We start from the raw sequence: 18,129 nt of genomic DNA, 5'->3' as shown, positions 1-18,129 counted from the left end.
GCCCAGTTTTGTGTTGTATTAGAGACAGCATCTTACTGAGTTGCTAAGCACCTCACCATTGCTGAAGCTGGCTTTGAATTCATGATCCTCCTGATTCAGCCTCCTGAGCTGCTGGGATTATAGGCGTGTGCCTGTACTCCCGGCTCCCCAGTACTTTTTCATACTTTATTTTAGGGCCTCGGTAAGTTGCTGAGGCTGGTTTTGAACTTGCGATCCTGCCTCAGCATCCTGAGCTGCTAGGATGACAGGCATGCGCAACTGGCTTCTACTTTATTTTCAGTGGGTCTGTAATTCACATGAAACGAAATTTCCCATCTTAAAGTGTGCAGTCAAGTGGTTTCTAACACATTTGCAAGTTTGTGCAACCGTCTAGTTCCATCATGTTTTCATCACCCCAAAAAACGAATCCTGTACCCATTAGTAGTCATTCCCCATTCCTCCCTCCCCCAGCTCCTGGCATCCACTGATCTGCTTTCTTTTTTGTGCATTTGCCTCTTCTGGACGTTTTGTATAAATGGAATTGTACAAAATGTGGCCTTTCGTGTCTGGCTCCTTTCCCTGGGCCCACAGTGTTCAAGGTACAGCCACCTGTGCATGTGTCGGTGCTTCAGTACTCCACTGGGGCCACATGGCACATTTCATTTGTCCTGTCATGGTTCGTTGATGGACGTGTGGATTGTTTCGTCCCTCAGCTTTCCAAATCCTGCTACAGTGAACATTTGTGTGTGTGTTTTTCATGTGGACGTGCGTTCCTGTCTCCTGAGTAGATGTGTGGGAGTGGAATTCCCAGAGAGCTCCTGCATTTAACCCTCATGACGAAAGCATCATCTCCACTCAGAACTGAGGAAACCCAGGCCCCCAAGTGGTGGCGTGCCCTGTTGATCACAGTTCACAGTGACAGTGACCAGAGTGCTCCTGCCACCCCCCTGACTCAGAAACCCGCATTCTTTCCATCATGTTACACTCAACTCTTTCATTTTGCTGTTTAGGGAGATATCCAAAGGGGGAAAGACTGGGCGGGGACAGGCAGAGCTGGCTCAGGGTCATGCAGGAGCCCTGCTCCTTCCCAGCACCGGCTCCGTCCCTCCGCCCTGTGGCTGTGTTGGTGGTCCTCTCCACTTGGGAAGGTGGGATATTTTAAGTCATTTACAGTGAGATGGAAGGGATTTGCTGTTTTTCAGATTTCTTCCTGTTCCTTTTTCGTTTGTCCCCTTTTTCATTTGAAAGAGGACCCCCAGAGAGGACAATACTTAACCCAACCCCCACTGTCAGCCTCACTGGCCATGCTGTAAATAATTAGTGGCCTCACCCATTGATTGACACATGGGGCCTGCCTTCACTGGAGACCTCATCTCTCTGATGGATCCTGGTGCCTTCCAGGACCTTGTCTGAGTGGGCATGGTAAGTGGAGGAGACCCAGGCCACTGCTGTGATGGACACCACGTCACCTTTGCTCAGGTCTGTTCCATTTACAAAATGCTTGATTTAGTAAGATGTTTGATCTGGTTGAATCCTTCCAGTGACCTTGGATGTAGGTATTTTTTCCCTGCCTCTTACACAGGGGACAGGTGAGGCTTAGAAAGTGGTGTTGACGTGATCTCGGTGATCAGAAAGCAGTGGGCCTCCTTGACACCAGTGGGCAGATGTCACTGTGCATGGAGAGCTAGAACTATGGTCCAGGGCTTCAGAGTCTCAAAGCCATTGATGGGATTTATGACACACTACCCCAAAATATGACCCGCTGGCATTTGGAAAGACAGCAGAAGCCAGAAAGTCACTACCACCTTGCCCCGCCCTTGTCCCTGAGGCAGGTCATAAAACCCAGGAAGGATTTTTTTTTTTTTTTTTTCTGACTTTCCCCTGAAGTCTTAAGACACAGCTTCTTTTAAGATCTGGAGGAAAGGAGCCCCTCCCCCCCACCTCTGAAGAAACAGGGACACCAGACAGAATCTGAACAGGCAGGTGTTGCTAATCACCCCCAGTTTATTACCAATGGATCAGACCCCCTTTGAGCAATTATATTTCTCCACAGTGGTCCTTATCTTCACCAAACCTGGCATAAAAACTGCACCGGTTTACCTGTTTCTTGGGGTCTTCCTGTCCTTATTAAGGATCCTGTGTTATATGAAACTTTAATTTGTGTGCTTTTCTCTTGTTAGTCTGTCTTTTGTTCTAATGACTTCAGCCATGAGCTAACATGGGAAGGAGAGATGTCTCTTTCCCCCTGCACCATATTCTGCATTACAGTGACTTCGCAGGAGAAACCGTCACCCAAGGCCGCCGCAGCGGAGATGTATCTGAAATGCCAGAACCGTGCTGGCCAGCGCAGTGGCCACCTGCCCTATGTGGCTGTTGATCATTTGAAATGTGCCAAGTCCGATTTGACATGCACTGTTGAGTGTGAAATTCACACAGGTTTTCCAGAACTCAATGTGACCAAAAGAATATACAGTAGCCATTGATGATTTTTAAGTATTGATTGCATGTTGAATTGTATTTTGGCTGTTGGAAAATTAAAAATTACCTTATGTGGTTCATATTATATTCTGTTGGACAGGAAACTCTGCTAGACAATGAATTTGATGGTTCAGAAGCCTGAACAGAGACACACTCTATTTTTTATTTTATTTATTTATTTTTGCAGTTCTGGGGATTGAACTCAGCCTCGTGCGTGCTGGGCAAGTGCTCTACTACTGAGCTACTTCACTAGCCCAGCCCCCTGCATTTACAGCAGTGGGTTCCTAAGGGTCTTTGGGCCTCAGTTTCCTCATCTGTAAGGAGGCTGGAATCCATGATCTCAAAAGGACCCCTCCAGCTTGAGTAGGTGTTGTTAGGTGGTCATCAAACTCTGTGGGCCTCTGTTTCCTTATCTGTCAAATAGGATAAATGATTACTACCTTGTTATCTACCCACTTATCCAATTAGAGAATGGACATGGAAGTGCTTAGAAAGTGTACAGAGCTGTGCCGGGTGTTGCTGTCACTCACTTAGAACACACCTGAAGGCACCTTGAGCAGCCAGGTGAGGGATGGCAGCTCTCTGTATAACCAGAGCCCTGAGCCTAGGCAAGGATCCTGGGTGCCATTCTGCCTCTGCTTCTGTGTGTGAGAGCTCACGGGCCCTCTGCATGTCCATATCCCCTGGTCGAATGGCAGATCAGATACCACCATGGAAGCATGTTGCCTGCATTCTGAGGAACCCAAAGTGCTCTGGAGCTGGTGTGTCCGCCACATGTGAAGGCAGGAGGAAATATCCATGTTTGACACTTGCCCAGAGTCCTGGAGGCAGTGCAGCTGAACGAGGCCCACGGGCTTTGAACTTGGGCCTGGTCCACCCCCACCACTGTCGTACCTGGGTCCCTCAGCACGAGGGTCTGGTTTTCTCATAGTGAAGGTAGGCCTGTCCGCACTTCTGATGTCCTCCTTTTGCTGGGAGGGCCTGGGATATTGGAATTGTGAATCTGGAGGCCGGCCTCCTCCCAAGCTTCTACATGGGAGGCTGAGAATGAAGCCTGCAGTTCCTGCCCTGCCACATTCCAGGGCTGCTGCTTCCCCTTGACGCATGGCAGCCTCCAGTATTTTTAGCTGGTTCAACGTGACAGCTTTGTTCTCTTCCTGGGCTGGGGCATGGCCACTCTCACCCGCCTGGAAGCTCATATTAATGGGTGCCAAGGTCACCTGGAGGACCTTGGGGCTGACCTCAGGGCCTTATTGGCAAGAGGAGTCTGAGAAATAAGGCAAGGAACACCGTCGGCTTAGGCCTGTGCTGCCCCGTGGCTCTGTACTCGGGACAGTTCTGCTTAACTGTGAAAGCTGAGGTTCCTCTTATGTAAAACGAGGTCACAAATGGCCAGCTTAGAAGCTGTGCAGGTTTGCACCAGGGCAGGGTGACATGCCCAGTGTGAGCCTGGCCACATTCTCATTCCTAGAGCCTCAGTGTCCTCATTGGGAATGGGGATCTTGCGTTCCCCCCAATGGTTTGTGTGTGAACAGTTGCATGAATGGGGGCTGTGGGGGTTGGGGGGCTAGTCCACAATCTTTGAAAGGGAACAGTCGAGATGCATGGCAGTGTGATAACAGGTATGCCTCACCTGGGAGAGGAGCTGAGAGAGGAACCACCTTGGCATGGCAGGCGAGTGCCTAAGGGGTCTTTTTTTTTTTTTTGCTTTGGTGATGTTTGTCCTGAGTCTTTCACTGAGGCGCCTCTGCAGTGGAATTTATTTCTCCGAGAACACTTCCTTAGGGGACCTGCAGATAATTTAGCAGTCTCCTGCAAGCTCAAATATGGACATGAGAATCCTGATTATCTTTAGGGCCCCTCCTGCCCTTCTGGGCCTCTGCCAGCAAGGGGGATGCTTTGAGGGGAAGGAAGGGGTTCCAGGAAGGCGCCGGACTCGCCGCACCCCAGAGAGGGCCTGGTGTTGGGGGTAAGGGCTGGGCCGTTTGGGGAAGAGGAGTCATTAGGCCTTATCTGAGCCAGCAAGCCCTCTGAGACCTTCCTGGGCTAGGCGTCCCAGAGGTCTCCCTCCCGCCCAGCAGAGGAGCCACCCAGCTCAGCCAAGGAGCACCACGTGGCACCATGCTCGGGACTCGGGGGCACTCAAAGGGCCCAGGAGGCTTGGCCCCTGCACCCCGGGCACTCGTGGTTTAGCAGGCGCCTGGGCCATGCATGTGTCCCTGCAGCACCCAAGAAAGACACACACCACAGTGAGTCCACTGGGGCCCACTGCCTCCTCCATGGTGGGCACCTAAGGCCGAGGGGATGCTGAGGAGAGGAGCGCACGGTGTGGGCGGGGCGGATTATGGCAGCTGCTCTGCAGAAGGTGAGTGTGGAGGGGGCTTTGAGAGGAAGGAAGGTCAGAGAGGCCGTTGGAGGGTGGCTCTGTGAGGAGAGACCATGAGGGTGAGGAATCAGTGTCGGGGCCCTGGGCGGCACACCAACTCCCGGGAGTTGCTAGTTGCTGCCCAGGATACCTCCCTGTGGCCATCTCTTCCCTGCTCAGAGACTGGCGACCAAGAGCAAGACAGAAACTAGTGTCCCTGGCTGCCACCGCAGCAGTGAGGTGAGCCTGGGTAGCTGGAGGAGCCCCGTGCAGGCAGGAAGAAGAGTCCAGAGGCCCTGGGCGGCACCATCCTCAGTGGAGGGCCTGTGGGTCGGGGCTCAGCTTCCTTCCCAGGGTCGTTTGAAGGGGGACAGGATCAGGCAGCAGCCTGATCCCAACTGGAGGCTGAACGAGCCCTCCTGTGTGCCTTCTGTGTGGCACCGGAGCCTGGAGCTGTGGCACTAATGCCTCTCACATGCCTGTGTCTCGCTGCTCCAGGAAGCCCCCAGCCTGCTTCTCCCTGGCTTGGAGGAAGGAGCACAGGACCAGGAATTGGGGACCTTGGTGTCCGCCCCAGTTCTCTCACCAACCAGCAGGTCACCTCTGCCAACTGAGCAACCTCTCTGACCTCCTTGGAAGTGACAGTGCCTGCCTTGCTTCTCCAGATAGGACGGGAAGGACCGGTAGGTGAAAGTGCTGAGCAGAGTAGAGGCCTCTCTAGATCAGGTCACCGGACACACCCACAGACCCTGAGAAGACCGAGGTGCTGCCCGGATGGCACAGCCAGAAGCCAAATGCAAGTGTCTGCATTGTCCCATCTCTGTCCTGACAGCCAGGCAGGCGGGGTCTTGAGGAAATCTTAAATGTGACTCTTAGTGCAAGCCTTAGAGGCAGTTTGCAGAGGAAGTAGGAAGGTGGAGTTACGGAGCAGGTGTCTGTGATGTGATTCCAGTTTTGTAAAACAAAATTTAAAAACTAGTGTGTGTATGTGTGAGTGTTTAGCTGGGAAACTGGTCCTACCACAAAGCTCTTTTGGCAGGGACATATACCTGGGGGGACTTGGGGGGAAATTCATCCTTCTCTCTTTTATGCATTGATGTGCATTTGAATATTGAAATAAGTATATTACCTTGATTGTTTATTAAAAAAAAAAAAAAACAAAAACAAGAAATCAGTGCAAATGTTTCAGAGGAATTTTGCCAGAATCTTCCATTTGCCATGTTTCAGGCACCTAACTGTAGTTTTCTCTTCTACAGAAATGGGTCAATAGCATTTGTAATAGATGCATTTTAAAGGCATTTATGTAAAAGACATTGGGGACATATGATTATGTGGCCCAGGGGTGAGTTAGAAAATGATATCAATGCTTATTTTGCTCTAGGCACATTATTAAGGTCCTTCCCATATCCCTCGTAGGTAGAGTTATTATCATCTCTATCTTATAAAGTGAGGAAAGCAAGACTCAGAGAGATTGAGTAACTTGTCCCAAATCACACAGGTGATAAGTGGCAGGTCCTGGATTTGAACCCAGCTATTTTTGTCTACCCCTCCCCACCCCCCACCCCTCGCACCATTCTTTCCAACTCGTGGGAGAGAGTGGAAATGCTCAAGGAGAAGCCCCAGAGAGGGGTTATAAGACCTGGAATCTGGACCCTGCTGCTACTTAAAAACCATGTGACTGAGCATGACTCATGGGTTTCAGTTTCCTCTCTGAAATGGCGATAATGCCTTTCTCACCGATCCCAGTGACAGGAGTAAAGGAACTAGCATATTCAGATACCTGCTTCTTGTCTGGCACTTGGCATCTGTGAGCTCTTTTCATCTTTTTCTGTGAAGTTCAAACGGGGTAGAGCGTGTGACAGTCTAGAGTGGGAGCGACAGAGGCTCTGCGCATTAGAGTGGTTATGAATGGTAGTAGGACCTGCTCTTGCCTGGCTCAGTCTCCTTGGAAAGGGAAGTGAATCTGATGTTGAAACATCCGCTCTGCCCACAAGCTAACAGCCTATTTAACTCTTCTCTGTGGCTCCCCGGCTCCCCGCCTTCCTTTGCAAGTGAATGTTTTGCTCAGAAAGTTCACTGGAGCCAGGCGTGGTGGCGCACACCTATAATTCCAGTGCCTCAGGAGGCTGAGGCAGGAGGATGCTGAGTTTAAAGCCAGCTTCAGGGGCTGGGGATATAGCTCAGTTGGTAGAGGGCTTGCCTAGCATGCACCAGGCCCTGGGTTCAATCCCCAGCACCACATAAGAAATATATCTGCACCTGGGGTGGACTCAGCAACACATTATGCACTTAAAAAAAAATACAAAATAGAGCTGGGGATATGACCCCGTGGTTAAACACCCCTGCGTTCAATGCCTAGTCCCATAAGTTTATTTGAGAAACTTGTGCTGAGCAGCTTCAGTCCCGCCTGTTGCTCTGCCTCCTTGACCCTCACACAACAATGGCTGAGAAGGAGTGAAATTTTCCATGGCTGTGCCCCTTTCCTGGAGGTGACAATGCCTGGTTGCCAGGGGTTACTGGCACGCCTGCCACCACCAGCCAGCTCGCCTGGGCATGTCCAGTCTTGAGTTTCTTTCTTGTGCACATTCTCTAGGGACAGGAGGTGGGGCTGGGATTGGCACCGCAGTGTGTGTGAGTGGAGCCCAGGGCGGGCCGGTGGGTTCTTGGCTGGACGGCTCTGGGCCAGGGACCTGGCAGAGAGAACACAGCCCCTCTGCCGATGCCTCCTCTGCCTAAGAGCTCGGAAGCTGCTGAGAGCTTTAAGGCCCTCTTAGTCTACAAGAAATTCTATATATACATATTTTTTTGTACCTGGGATTGAACCCAGAGGGACTTAACCACCGAGCCACATCCCAGCCCTTTTTGTATTTTACTTAGAGTCAGGGTCTCGCTGAGTTGCTTAGGGCCTTGCTAAGTTGCTGAGGCTGGCTTTGAACTTGTGATCCTCCTGCCTCAGGGAGCTGCTGGGATTACTGCACTTGGCATGAGCGGCATTCTAAGGGGAGAGACAGAATGGTGGAAATGGGAGCGAATGTGTATGTGGTGGGGGGAGGGGGCAGAGGAAAAGAAAACATCTGGAGATCTGTAGAGAGAATAGAAATAGGAAAACTGCAAGGGCCGTGGACAAAGCTCCCAAGCCCTTGGCCCCTTCCCACTGGGGTTCTTAGAGCAAATGTGCTGGAGTGATCCCCTGACTCCTCCCTCCCTCCCTCTACCCACCACCCATTCCCACGTGCAGGGGGGTGGACAGGCAGGGTGTTCAGTGTGGAGCTGGTGCTCCTGGGAGTTTCTGCCGTGTGCCTTGACTTGTGCTGATGCTTCTGGGCCATTTAGCGCCTCACAGTCCATAGGGCACGCATCTGCCGAGTCCTGCACCAGGAGTTGCCTGGCTTGAGGGGCTTGTGATGATGCATGCACCTGAGCAGGTGGGGCTTCCTGCCGCCATGACAGCTGGTGCCTGGGCTGCCTTCGAGTCCCATTTTGCTTTTCCCCTGGGGCTTCTGGGCCCTCGTAGGGTGGGACTTAGCTGTCTCACAATGTCAGTGTTCCTCTGTGTGCTGACCTGCGCCTTGAGTGAGGAGGCAGGTGGCTGTGGAGCTACGGAGAGCTCTGCCTTTTCTCCCTGTCTGGCTAGAAAACCCCAAAGCTCTTCTTAGCTCAACTCTTCGCAGAGTAGGAGCAGGACCTCGCTGCCCTGGCTGTGTGCTTTGAACCAGTCCCTTAGCGTTTAGGAGCCTCTGTTTCTGTATCTATAAAATGGGGCTTAGGAACTTCTGTCTGACAGGGTCATTTTGAAAGTTAGATGATATACTGGATGTGAAAGCACTTGATAAGTAAACATAATTATACAGTATTGTTCCAGCAGCCAGTGTGTAGTTCCCCTTCTGGGCCAGGCAGCTGGGGGTGGGGATTACAAAGGGCTGTTCCTGGGGAGCTCACAGAGGAGAAGGGCGTGTCCACGATCCCGAGGTAGCCTGAGGAGTGTGGGAGTGACAGTGCCCGCAGCCTTGAGTGGCAGTGTGACTTTTTGCAGGGTCTTGCTCCTGCTCAGCCGTTGTCCATCTGGAGACCCCTCGGTCTCTCAGGAGCACCATCTTATCATTGGGTTCTCATTAAAGACGTGCCCGGACTCACCCTGCTTGGGATCTAGTCTGAATTTGTTTATACGGCTCTTCAGGCTCTGCCAGATTTAGCTCTTGACAGTTCGACCAGTGACCTCAGTACACTGTCTGCTTGATCCGTGTTGAATAGCAGGCACCCAGTAGGCGCTTCTCTGGGGAGTGCTAGGGAGCCCAGGACCTTGTGCATGCCAAGCAAGCAGTCCCCCACCTTGCCATACCCAGCCCCCTCCCATTAAACACTTCCCGAGAGAGTAAGTGGGAAGGTCCTATGAAGGAAGCACAGCCAGTGACAGCCCAGGGGCCTGAGGTTAAGAGGAGAATGGGGGACCCAGGAAGAGGAGCAGTTTGGGTCAGCTCTGTGGAAGGGTGTAGGGGTGTCTACTTGGAGGTATGGGCATGTTGGCCCCAGCACATGGGCATGGGGGCTGTCTCCATATATTCTGAGAGTGGGGTTAAGGTCTTTGTGCTCTGGACCCATCACCCCATGTTCTCTGAAGGTCCTAGTCCCTTGGCTACCATTTTTCTTTCTAGATGTCATGCCCAAGGAAACCCACCAGTACAAGTATCTCATGTTAATGATAGTCGCTGATGTTTAGTGAGCACTTACTGTGTTCTAAGTGCCTCTCTGTCTCATTTGATCTTACCAAACCCTATGAGTTAGGCTCTATTTATTATATCAGGTTTTCAGTTGAAGAAACGGAAATTCACACAACTTTTAAGTAAGAGAGTTGGGACTTGAATCCAGGTGGCTGACTCTGGAACCCTTGTTCTTAACCTCTGTGGCACTGCTGTCATTAAGGAGCCAGCCACCTCTCACAGTGTTCCTTGCGTGGGAGGAGACTTGCCTCCGTGGTGTCCTGGGGGACTGACGGGCAGTTTCTATGTCATATTCAAGGGCTGGAAAAGACGGTGGAATTGTCTAGTTCATTTTGCGGTGAGGAACAGGGGCCCGGAATGTTTGCAAGCCTGCTCTGGATGGTATGGTTGATGGCAGCTGAGTGGCCTCGTATTGTGTCCTGTGCCTGCAGGAGCTGGATTGTCTTGGGTCCACAGGTTCCTCACCCTGCCCTGTCCTCCATCGAGGCTGGAGCTGATAGGACCTTCCACAGCCGCAGCCTCACTCTCCTTCCCTCTCTCCTCCCCCAGATTGATAAATATCTCTATACCATGCGGCTCTCCGATGAAACTCTGATAGATATCATGACACGCTTCAGGAAGGAAATGAAGAATGGCCTCTCCCGGGATTTTAATCCAACAGCCACGGTCAAGATGTTGCCAACCTTTGTAAGGTCCATTCCTGATGGTTCAGGTGAGTCTCTCACCCGGAGAATTGGCTCTGAGGGCTGAAGGTTCTCTGGAACCGTCCTGCCACCTCTATGAGTTCATGCATTCATTCATTCATTCATTCACTCATTCACCTGCCCGTCATCTGTTCTCCCATCTGCCCATCCACTGGTCAATCCAGCCATTGATTGACTGATTGATTGGTTGACCCATCCATCTGTCTGTCTGTCCTCCTATGTCTACTGAGCATTTACCATGTGCCAGGCACTGGGGTTACCACTTTGGACAAGGCTGACCTTCCCTCTTTGGTCTGTTGGTGTGGTGGCTTGTGATGCTTTGAAAATATCGTGTTTTGGATTTGGTGGAAAGCTCTGTGGGTTGCTTTTATGTCTCCAGAAAAACCAAAGGTTTGTTTTAGGAGAATCTCTCCATCAGGGCACCAAGCCCACCTCCCTCCCTGTGGAGCCCCAGAAAAGTAGCAGTCCTAGTGGCCAGGTGGGTCTTGGACCCAAGTGGGGATTCGAGTTTGCCTTTGAACTCGTCCCCTAGATGCTGAATCCAGGCAGCCTCAATGTAGAGAAATGAAGGATGCAGAATTGAAAAACAAAGTTATCCTCTTAGTCTGCGTCCCTGTGGCTCATGCTGCTGAGGGGTGCCCTGAGGATTGTCAGTGCCCCTTCCCAGAGGATGGCATCAGCCCCTCCCTTGGCTCTGGCCTGGTCTGTGGATTGTCTGTCCAGCCAATCCTCAGTGGTTGGTTTGCAGAGGTGGGTTCTGAGCCTTGGCACTTCACAGAAACCCTGTTGGTGCACTAGGCTGGAGTCCACCTGCTGCATGTCACGGGGAGGGAGGTCACGAGGAAGTCAGGTTCCTCTGGTGAGTGCACACCTGGGAGTGCGTGACCTTCACGCCCCACTCTTGTTCCTGCTCTGGGGGCTTTTGTTTAAAGCAGCTTGTGTGCAGCCTGCAAAACAGACGCCAGGAAAGCCGCAGGTGTTGCTGTCATGGGCTGGAGTGGGAGAGTCCTGCTCTGCCGACAGCTGGCCTGTGGAGCTCCCGGGGCAGTGTGGGACATGGGAGGGGTGCATGCCATTTGCTGTGTGGCTGTGGATGGGCTTTACCTCGTGCACATGCATTGCCATTGATACCTGTGACCTTTCTTAGCTATTCAATAACAGACTGTCCTTTTGTTTACTTGTAGGTATTGGTTACTAGCAGTTTAGCTTTTTAAGAAGTCCTGAGTGGGTTCTGGTCAGCAGTGTGACCCGAGTCTGGTGTGCCCTGGGTGTGTTCTCATGCCTGGGTCTAGGGGAGGTAGACCTTCTAGATTAGTTGCATGTTTTCCCAGCCCTGGATGGGAACACAGGAGCCTTCCCAGGACTAATGGATTGGCTGAGAGAAGTGGTGGAGGAGGGGAGCGCTGTGGGCCGCCCCAGGGGAGCTCCTGCTTGGGCTTGGCTTGGGAGATCTCCAAAGGATACCTGATCCCGGCATGCACCTGGTCCTTTGTGAGCAACACATGGAAAGAGGAGGAGCAGGTGCCTTCCCACCAGCTTGGCTCCCAGGGTTCTGAGTCAGTAGGGGGCCTTCTCCCTTATTCTTCCCATCAACCATTTCCAGGGTCGAGGGTCTCCAACTGTGCTAGTAATCTAGCCGTTTGCCCCCTTTGTTGTCCCTCAAAACAAGGCCCAGAACTAATACTCTTTTGGGAAATATATCTTCTAGTTCCCTCATAGTAGAGCCAGCGTGGTGGTGCACGCCTGTAACCCCAGTGGCTGAGAGGAGGCTGAGACAGGAGGATCATGAGTTCAAAGCCAGCCTTAGCAACTTAGTATGGCCCTAAGCAACTTGGTAAGACCCTGTCTCTAAACAACAAAAAAAAGGGGCTTAGGATATGGCCTAGTGGTTAAGTGCCCCTGAGTTCCGTCCCTGGTACCAAAATAAAAAAAAAAAAAAAAAAAGAAAGAAAGAAAACATAGTAGATATAACTTACTAAAGGGCCTGAGAGCCCTGCAGGACAGAATCCTTTAACTTAACATCTGCTGTCACAGTTCATCTATTTTGAAACACTCATTCTTTTGTTAAGTTTGACTATCTCTGAAATCAGGAATATTTTGTTTAATTATTGCACCTCTAGTTGTTATTGGCCGCAGTTTTTCTCTGTTAATGTTACCTCAAAATAAAGATGTTTCTCACAATCAGTGACTTAAATATGATGAGCATGTGGTTGTCAGCCCATATTGGGGACACTGTCAGAAGGCTGTGGAATTGGAGCCCGTGGCCTGGGCCCTTCTTTTGAGCCTCTGTCTCCTCCAGTGCTGATGGGTGCTGTTTAGGCCTCTCAGGAGCACCGACTAGTATGGAGAGCGAAAGAAGAGAAGGGGCAACACCAAAACTCTGAACCCGAGGGACCGACCCAAGCCCTGTGTGCACAGCAGGATGGGTTCCTGGAGCTTGTACTGAGGACGCCAGTCACTGGACTAGGCCCACACCAGTGACCTCTCCTTAACTTGACACATCTGCAAAGCCTCCATTTCCACAGGTAGGGACTTGTTAGGACTCCAACAGAGCTTTTAGGGGAACAATGCAATTTAAAACAGACCCTATAGCCTTTCTCCCTGTGACTGCTCCTGATTTTCATGGATGGGCTCAGTTCATAGGTCCTGGGGCCCACACTCTGCTTGGAATGGTCCCTGCAGCCACCAAGACATTGCTACTAATGCAAAGGTCTCAGATACCTGACCCCAGTGTGATCCCTGCCCCTTTGTGAAGGAAGGGGCTTCCCCCACACTTTGCCCTGGCTCGGGGTTCATCCTCCAAGAACCAAGAGGTCTCCTGGAGTGATCAGAGGCAGGTCTCTTTACTCGGATGCTGTGTGCTGGTCCCTTTTTGAAGCGTTGATCACTGCTTCCACTGTAGTAATTAGTCAGCAACAGAAATAGTGATAATCCCAAACCACAGAAGGACAGATAGAGCTCATTGGTGGAAAAATGCTCCAGCCTGTGAGGTGAAGTTGGGATTTCCAAGGCAAAGGAGGAAACAAACCTTTCCCCTCCCACTGACCTTGACCCTGGTGGAATGGACTCAGTTTTGGAATGCTAAGGATGCTTCAGAAGGATGTGTGAAAACCTCTGATATATACATTCTGATATGTATCAGCCCATTTTCCCGCTTTGGCCATTATGGACAATAATTTTTTTCTCGGTACACTTTGCCGGTACACTTTGCGACTGTGCCTCATTCATGAGACCTCCCTTGTTATCTTCTCTTAGTTATCACTAGGTCTATTGTAGCAAGCTAACTTAGGGTGTATAAAGTTGGGCATTTCTTTGTTTCTCGTTTATGGTTTCTAGCATGTTCTTTACCAAAGGAGAAGCAAGCAGATATTTACTGGAAGTTTTGGGATGTCCCATTATCTTTTTTTTTTTTTATGCAAATTGAATGATTTATATTGTGGTCATAGTTATTTTGGGGCCCTGAATATAAATAGTCCTGTGTTCCAGCCAAAGGAAGAAAAAGTCTTCCCTTTTCTTCCTGTGGTGTTAGGTTGTCTCAGTTTTTCTGCCTGGAAAGATGGTTGGCGTATCCCAAAAGGTGCCTCCATCTGAAATCTGCACACCTAGTAGTGTTCTGGTGTGTTTTTTTTTTTTGATACTGGGGATTGAACTCAGGGGCATTTACCACTGAGCCACATCCTCAGCCCTATTTTGTATTTTATTTGGAGATAGGGTCTCACTTAACACCTCACTTTTGCTGATGCTGGCTTTGAATTTGCAATCCTCCTGTCTCAGCCTCCTGAGCCTCTGGGATTACAGGCGTGCACCACCGTGCCTGGCTTCTGGTGTTTTTTGTTTTTATTTTTAGTTATAGATGGACACAATACTTTTATTTTATTTTATTTATTTTTATGTGGTGCTGAGTATCCAACCCAGTGCCATACACAGGAGAGGCAAGTGCTCTACCACTGAGCCCTAGCCCCAGCCCCTCGGGGGGTTTTGATGAAGGTGTGGAACTCTTGCCAGGGGCTGGATTGCAGTAGCAGGGAATGCCGCTGGAGCTCGTTGGCAGCGCAGGGCAAAGGTAGGCACTTCATGAAGGTAGATTTCTGTTTACCCAGTATTCCAGTGCAGGCCCGCACTCGAGAGACATCTGTCCCTGTGTTTGTTTTTCATTATTTGCTGGTAATAATGGCTATCGTTAGAAAGGAGAGAGTTGCCAGGGCCCTTCAGAATGTTTTGTTTAATGAGCCTTCTCTTGAAGAACTGTTGTCCTGGCTCAGTGGGAATGGGAAATGTGGGGAGAAGCTGCAGACAGGAGGCCCCAGGAGCCAGGAAGGCATTTTTGAGACCCCAGATTTGAAGAGGAAGTTGGAGGAATGTCCACTGCTACAGAAAGAGGTTTAACTTGTCATTAAAGGGGAAGAAGTAAATATAACAGAAATATAAAATGCTGGATCAGTCTCTGGCGCTTCCACTCGCTGTCTGTCTGTCTGATCTTGGGGAAGCCACTTCCCTTCTCTGAGTCTCCATTTCCTTATCTGTAAAATGGGCCTGAGGGCTCCTGCTGTCTCATGACCAAGTGAAAATGCTTTGGAAACTGTAATGTACTGTGAGAATTATAGGGGGTCTCATCATCAATGTGGCTTATAACTGGCTTTGTAAGAATTCCTGGGGGGCCTTTCCTGATCAGTGTGGATAGTCAAGAACCCTTCTCCTTGGTCCTAGGTGTGTGAGCCAGTCCCTGGAGGAAGGGTGCAGGATTTTTAGCAGCTCACTGGCCTCTCTGTGATGTTATGGGAGAAGCCTATCTTACCTGCACCCGAGCACCCCCCCTCTGAGCTAGCCACAGGAAGTGGGGTGAGCTTCCAGGCTGCAGTGTTGGTTCCTCTGTAATGGGGTGACTGTCCCCCTTGGCTGTGAATTGGGATCCAACCTGAAATAAAAGGGATGATATGTTCCCTTTGTTATAGAGGGAAAGTGGGTATTTGGGGAGAACACCTTCCCTAAAAAAGGAATATTGGACTCGAGAGCCTTCTGGTTGTTGCTGAAAGAATTTAAATCAGTTTAGGCAAAAATGGGAAAATTCTAGGTTGGAGAAGTCTAGTGTCTGATGGCTTCTGGGTCCGGGAGCTCCCGTGTCTCTCCCTCTGGCAGCCCCTGTCCTTGTATCGACTTTACTCCTGATACCTTCCCCTGACAGTGGCAGAGGTGATCCCTGAAACCCTAGGCTGATATCTCTCTCTCTCTCTCTCTTTTTTTAAATTTTTAAAGATGGACACAATACCTTTAATTAATTAATGTATGTATGTATGTATGTGGTGCTGAGATTCTATCCCAGTGCCTCACACATGCTAGGCAAGTGCTCTGCCACTGAGCCACAGCCCAGCCCTGGGCTGACACCTCTTATACCCTAGCTAGTGATTCTAGCCAGAGAGCTTCCCTAGCACCCCTGATGGCTCCAAATGCCCCTGGGTGACTCTTGATGCCCTTGGTTTACATGCTGGTCCTCTTGCAGCCGCAGCAGGTGATTAGCCCCACCCCCAACCCCAGGAAGCGGCTAGATATTCAACCAAGTTTACCAAAAATCTTGTGGACCTTTCCAAGGTCATTCTTTGTGTCCTCTAGGAGCCAGCCGTCCACCTGCTGATTGCCTTCTTTTTGTGGGGCTGGGTACTCAGGAAAGGAAGGCTAGAGGTCACATTGCCTTTCCCTCCAAGTTGCTTCTCATCTAACTGAGGAAGATAAGGCAGACACATAAAAAATAATAAGCATCGCGAAGGCCTGGCCATAAACGAGGCATTGAGCCTGTTTGGTTGGAGTTTCCTTATCCATAAAACCCGGGAGGTGAGTTAATATTTGTCCAGTGTTTCCTAAGCTATAAAAGTGACTTTCAGAAGAGCTGCAGCCACCCTTCTTTAGCAATCACAGAGCGTGTCTCAACTGGGGACACTGCTCAGGGAGGGGTCAGGAGCTGAGAGAGACCCCTCCTGACTGCCTTCCGAGGCTGTGTACCAAGGCCCCTCTGAAGCCCGTCTCGCCGCCTGCTAGTGTGTGAAGCATCTGGTTTGTAGCTTTGTCCTGGCATCTTATAGCCACCCTTTCTGCTCTGTCCCTAACTCCCTGGGACCCCGCTGACCTGGGCTTGTTTAGAAAGGCTGAGCAGACCATAGACATGTGGGCCAGCCCCGTGTACCTGCCTTGCCTGGGCTCCTCCCTGGTCTCCAGCCAGCTGAGCTCAGTTTTTACTTATTCTGCTTTAGGCCTGGGAATCTCTAGAGGTTCCTGGAGGAGAAGCTGAAAACTCTTAGCTGCTGTGTCACCCTGGGCACTGATGAATCAGCAGGACTTTCCAGCCCCAGCACCTGGACCTTGAGTGACAGGAAGCCTGCTTTGTCTAATTTATCCGAAAATGAGAGCAGGCTGGTGACTGAGGCTTCCCATGCTATTTTGAAGTTCTGATGAGGCTGGGGATGCGCTCAGTGGTGGAGCGCTGGCCTAACCTGTGCAGGGCCTTGGGTTCCTTTAAAAAAAATGAGGTTATGATGAAAAGCCAGTGTAAAACATGAAACAGAACTTACTTAAATAAACATTCAATGGTGAAGGAGTTAATTAAATAAAAATGTTAAAATGAAAAGGTCCCATAATGCCATCCTGGCAGAGGATTCACTTTGGTGAATTCCCTGAGCCTGAGTGGTTTCTGGTTGTTTACCCGATTGAGCTTTTTCATTATCTTCATTAAAGAGCAAAGCCAAACCAAATGAAAAGCCTCAAGGAATTGTGGCTGTTGAGGAGCCCCAGAAAAGAATCGTAACCATTATTGTTATGCAGAAATCTCACTCTGGTCCTGTGCTTGGGGATCTTTGTCCTTGCGATCTATTGAGGAAGCAGAATTCGTGGTTATGAATTTGGGCTTTATTCACATGCTGACATTGCCACTCACTGGTTGTGTGCTTGGGCAAGTTACCTAATCCCTCCCTGCCTTTCCTTGCTTATCTGTAGAATGGGCATCATTCTCCCATTCATTAGGCTGGGAGGATGAAAATAAAATGATGCATATAAACTAGTTAGTGATTGGTAGAGAAAGGCCCCCAAGGTGAAAACTGATGGTAAAATAAAGTGTTTTGCATGTGGTGGCGCGCACCTGTAATCCCAGTGGCTCTGGAGGCTGAGGCAGGAGGATCGCGAGTTCAAAGCCAGCCTCAACAACAACAACAACAACAACAAAAAACCAAGGCACTAAGCAACTCAGTGACACCCTGTCTGTAAATGAAATACAGAATATGACTGGGGATGTGGCTTGGTGGTTGAGTGTCCCTGAGTTCAATCCCCGGTTTGGGAGGTAACTGAGGATTGAACTCAAGGGCACTCAACCACATCCCCACATCCCCCGCCACCATGTCGACAGATGAAGAGTTTTTTTATATTCTAGTGACTCACCTGCTTGATAGGAGCCACTTTGTACTGAATTCAGGTTTTTAACCTGATGGTGTTATAAGGTCCATGAGGTTAGAATTCTAATGGGAAACCTAGGAAAAACCTTAAACTGATTTGAATAATTGGGGATTTGGAGTTTACACTGGGGGTGTGGCTCAGTTGTTAAAACATTCCTTGGTTCAACCCCCAGTACTGCAAACCAAACCAAAAGAAACCCTGTCATGTTAAAGCCAGACGGAGGATCACATATTATATGATCCCATTTATCCGAGACGTCAGAATAGGGAACTTTATTAGTGCTTGCTGCGGGACGGGGAGTGACTGACTGCTAATGAACACAGGGCTTCTTTTGCAATGATGAAAATTTTCTAAACTTTGTAGTGATGGTTGCATACCTTTGTAAATATACTGAAAATCACTACATTTTAAAATGGATGAATTGTTTGATACAGGAATTATATTTGAATAA

General features: G+C 50.0%; 1 protein-coding gene across 3 annotated transcripts in view; it reads left to right on the top strand.

Moving 5' to 3' along the window:
* The window catches only part of Hk1 (hexokinase 1), an 87,144-nt gene that overhangs the window by 23,452 nt on the left and 45,563 nt on the right, over positions 1–18,129 (top strand). For 2 of the 3 annotated variants that reach the window (XM_071611211.1, XM_027931156.2), the window contains exon 2: positions 10,090–10,252. In XM_071611211.1, coding sequence (XP_071467312.1) covers positions 10,111–10,252 — 142 coding nt within the window. In that variant the 5' untranslated portion in view covers positions 10,090–10,110. Of the gene's footprint in view, positions 1–4,803; positions 4,823–10,089; positions 10,253–18,129 lie in introns of those variants that run through there. The other variant, XM_027931157.2, reaches the window with a different exon arrangement.

This window comes from Marmota flaviventris, chromosome 4, assembly GCF_047511675.1.
Source record: "Marmota flaviventris isolate mMarFla1 chromosome 4, mMarFla1.hap1, whole genome shotgun sequence".
NCBI lineage: Eukaryota > Metazoa > Chordata > Mammalia > Rodentia > Sciuridae > Marmota > Marmota flaviventris.
Note: the sequence above shows the minus strand (reverse complement) of the source record. Positions and strands in the feature narration are given on the sequence as shown.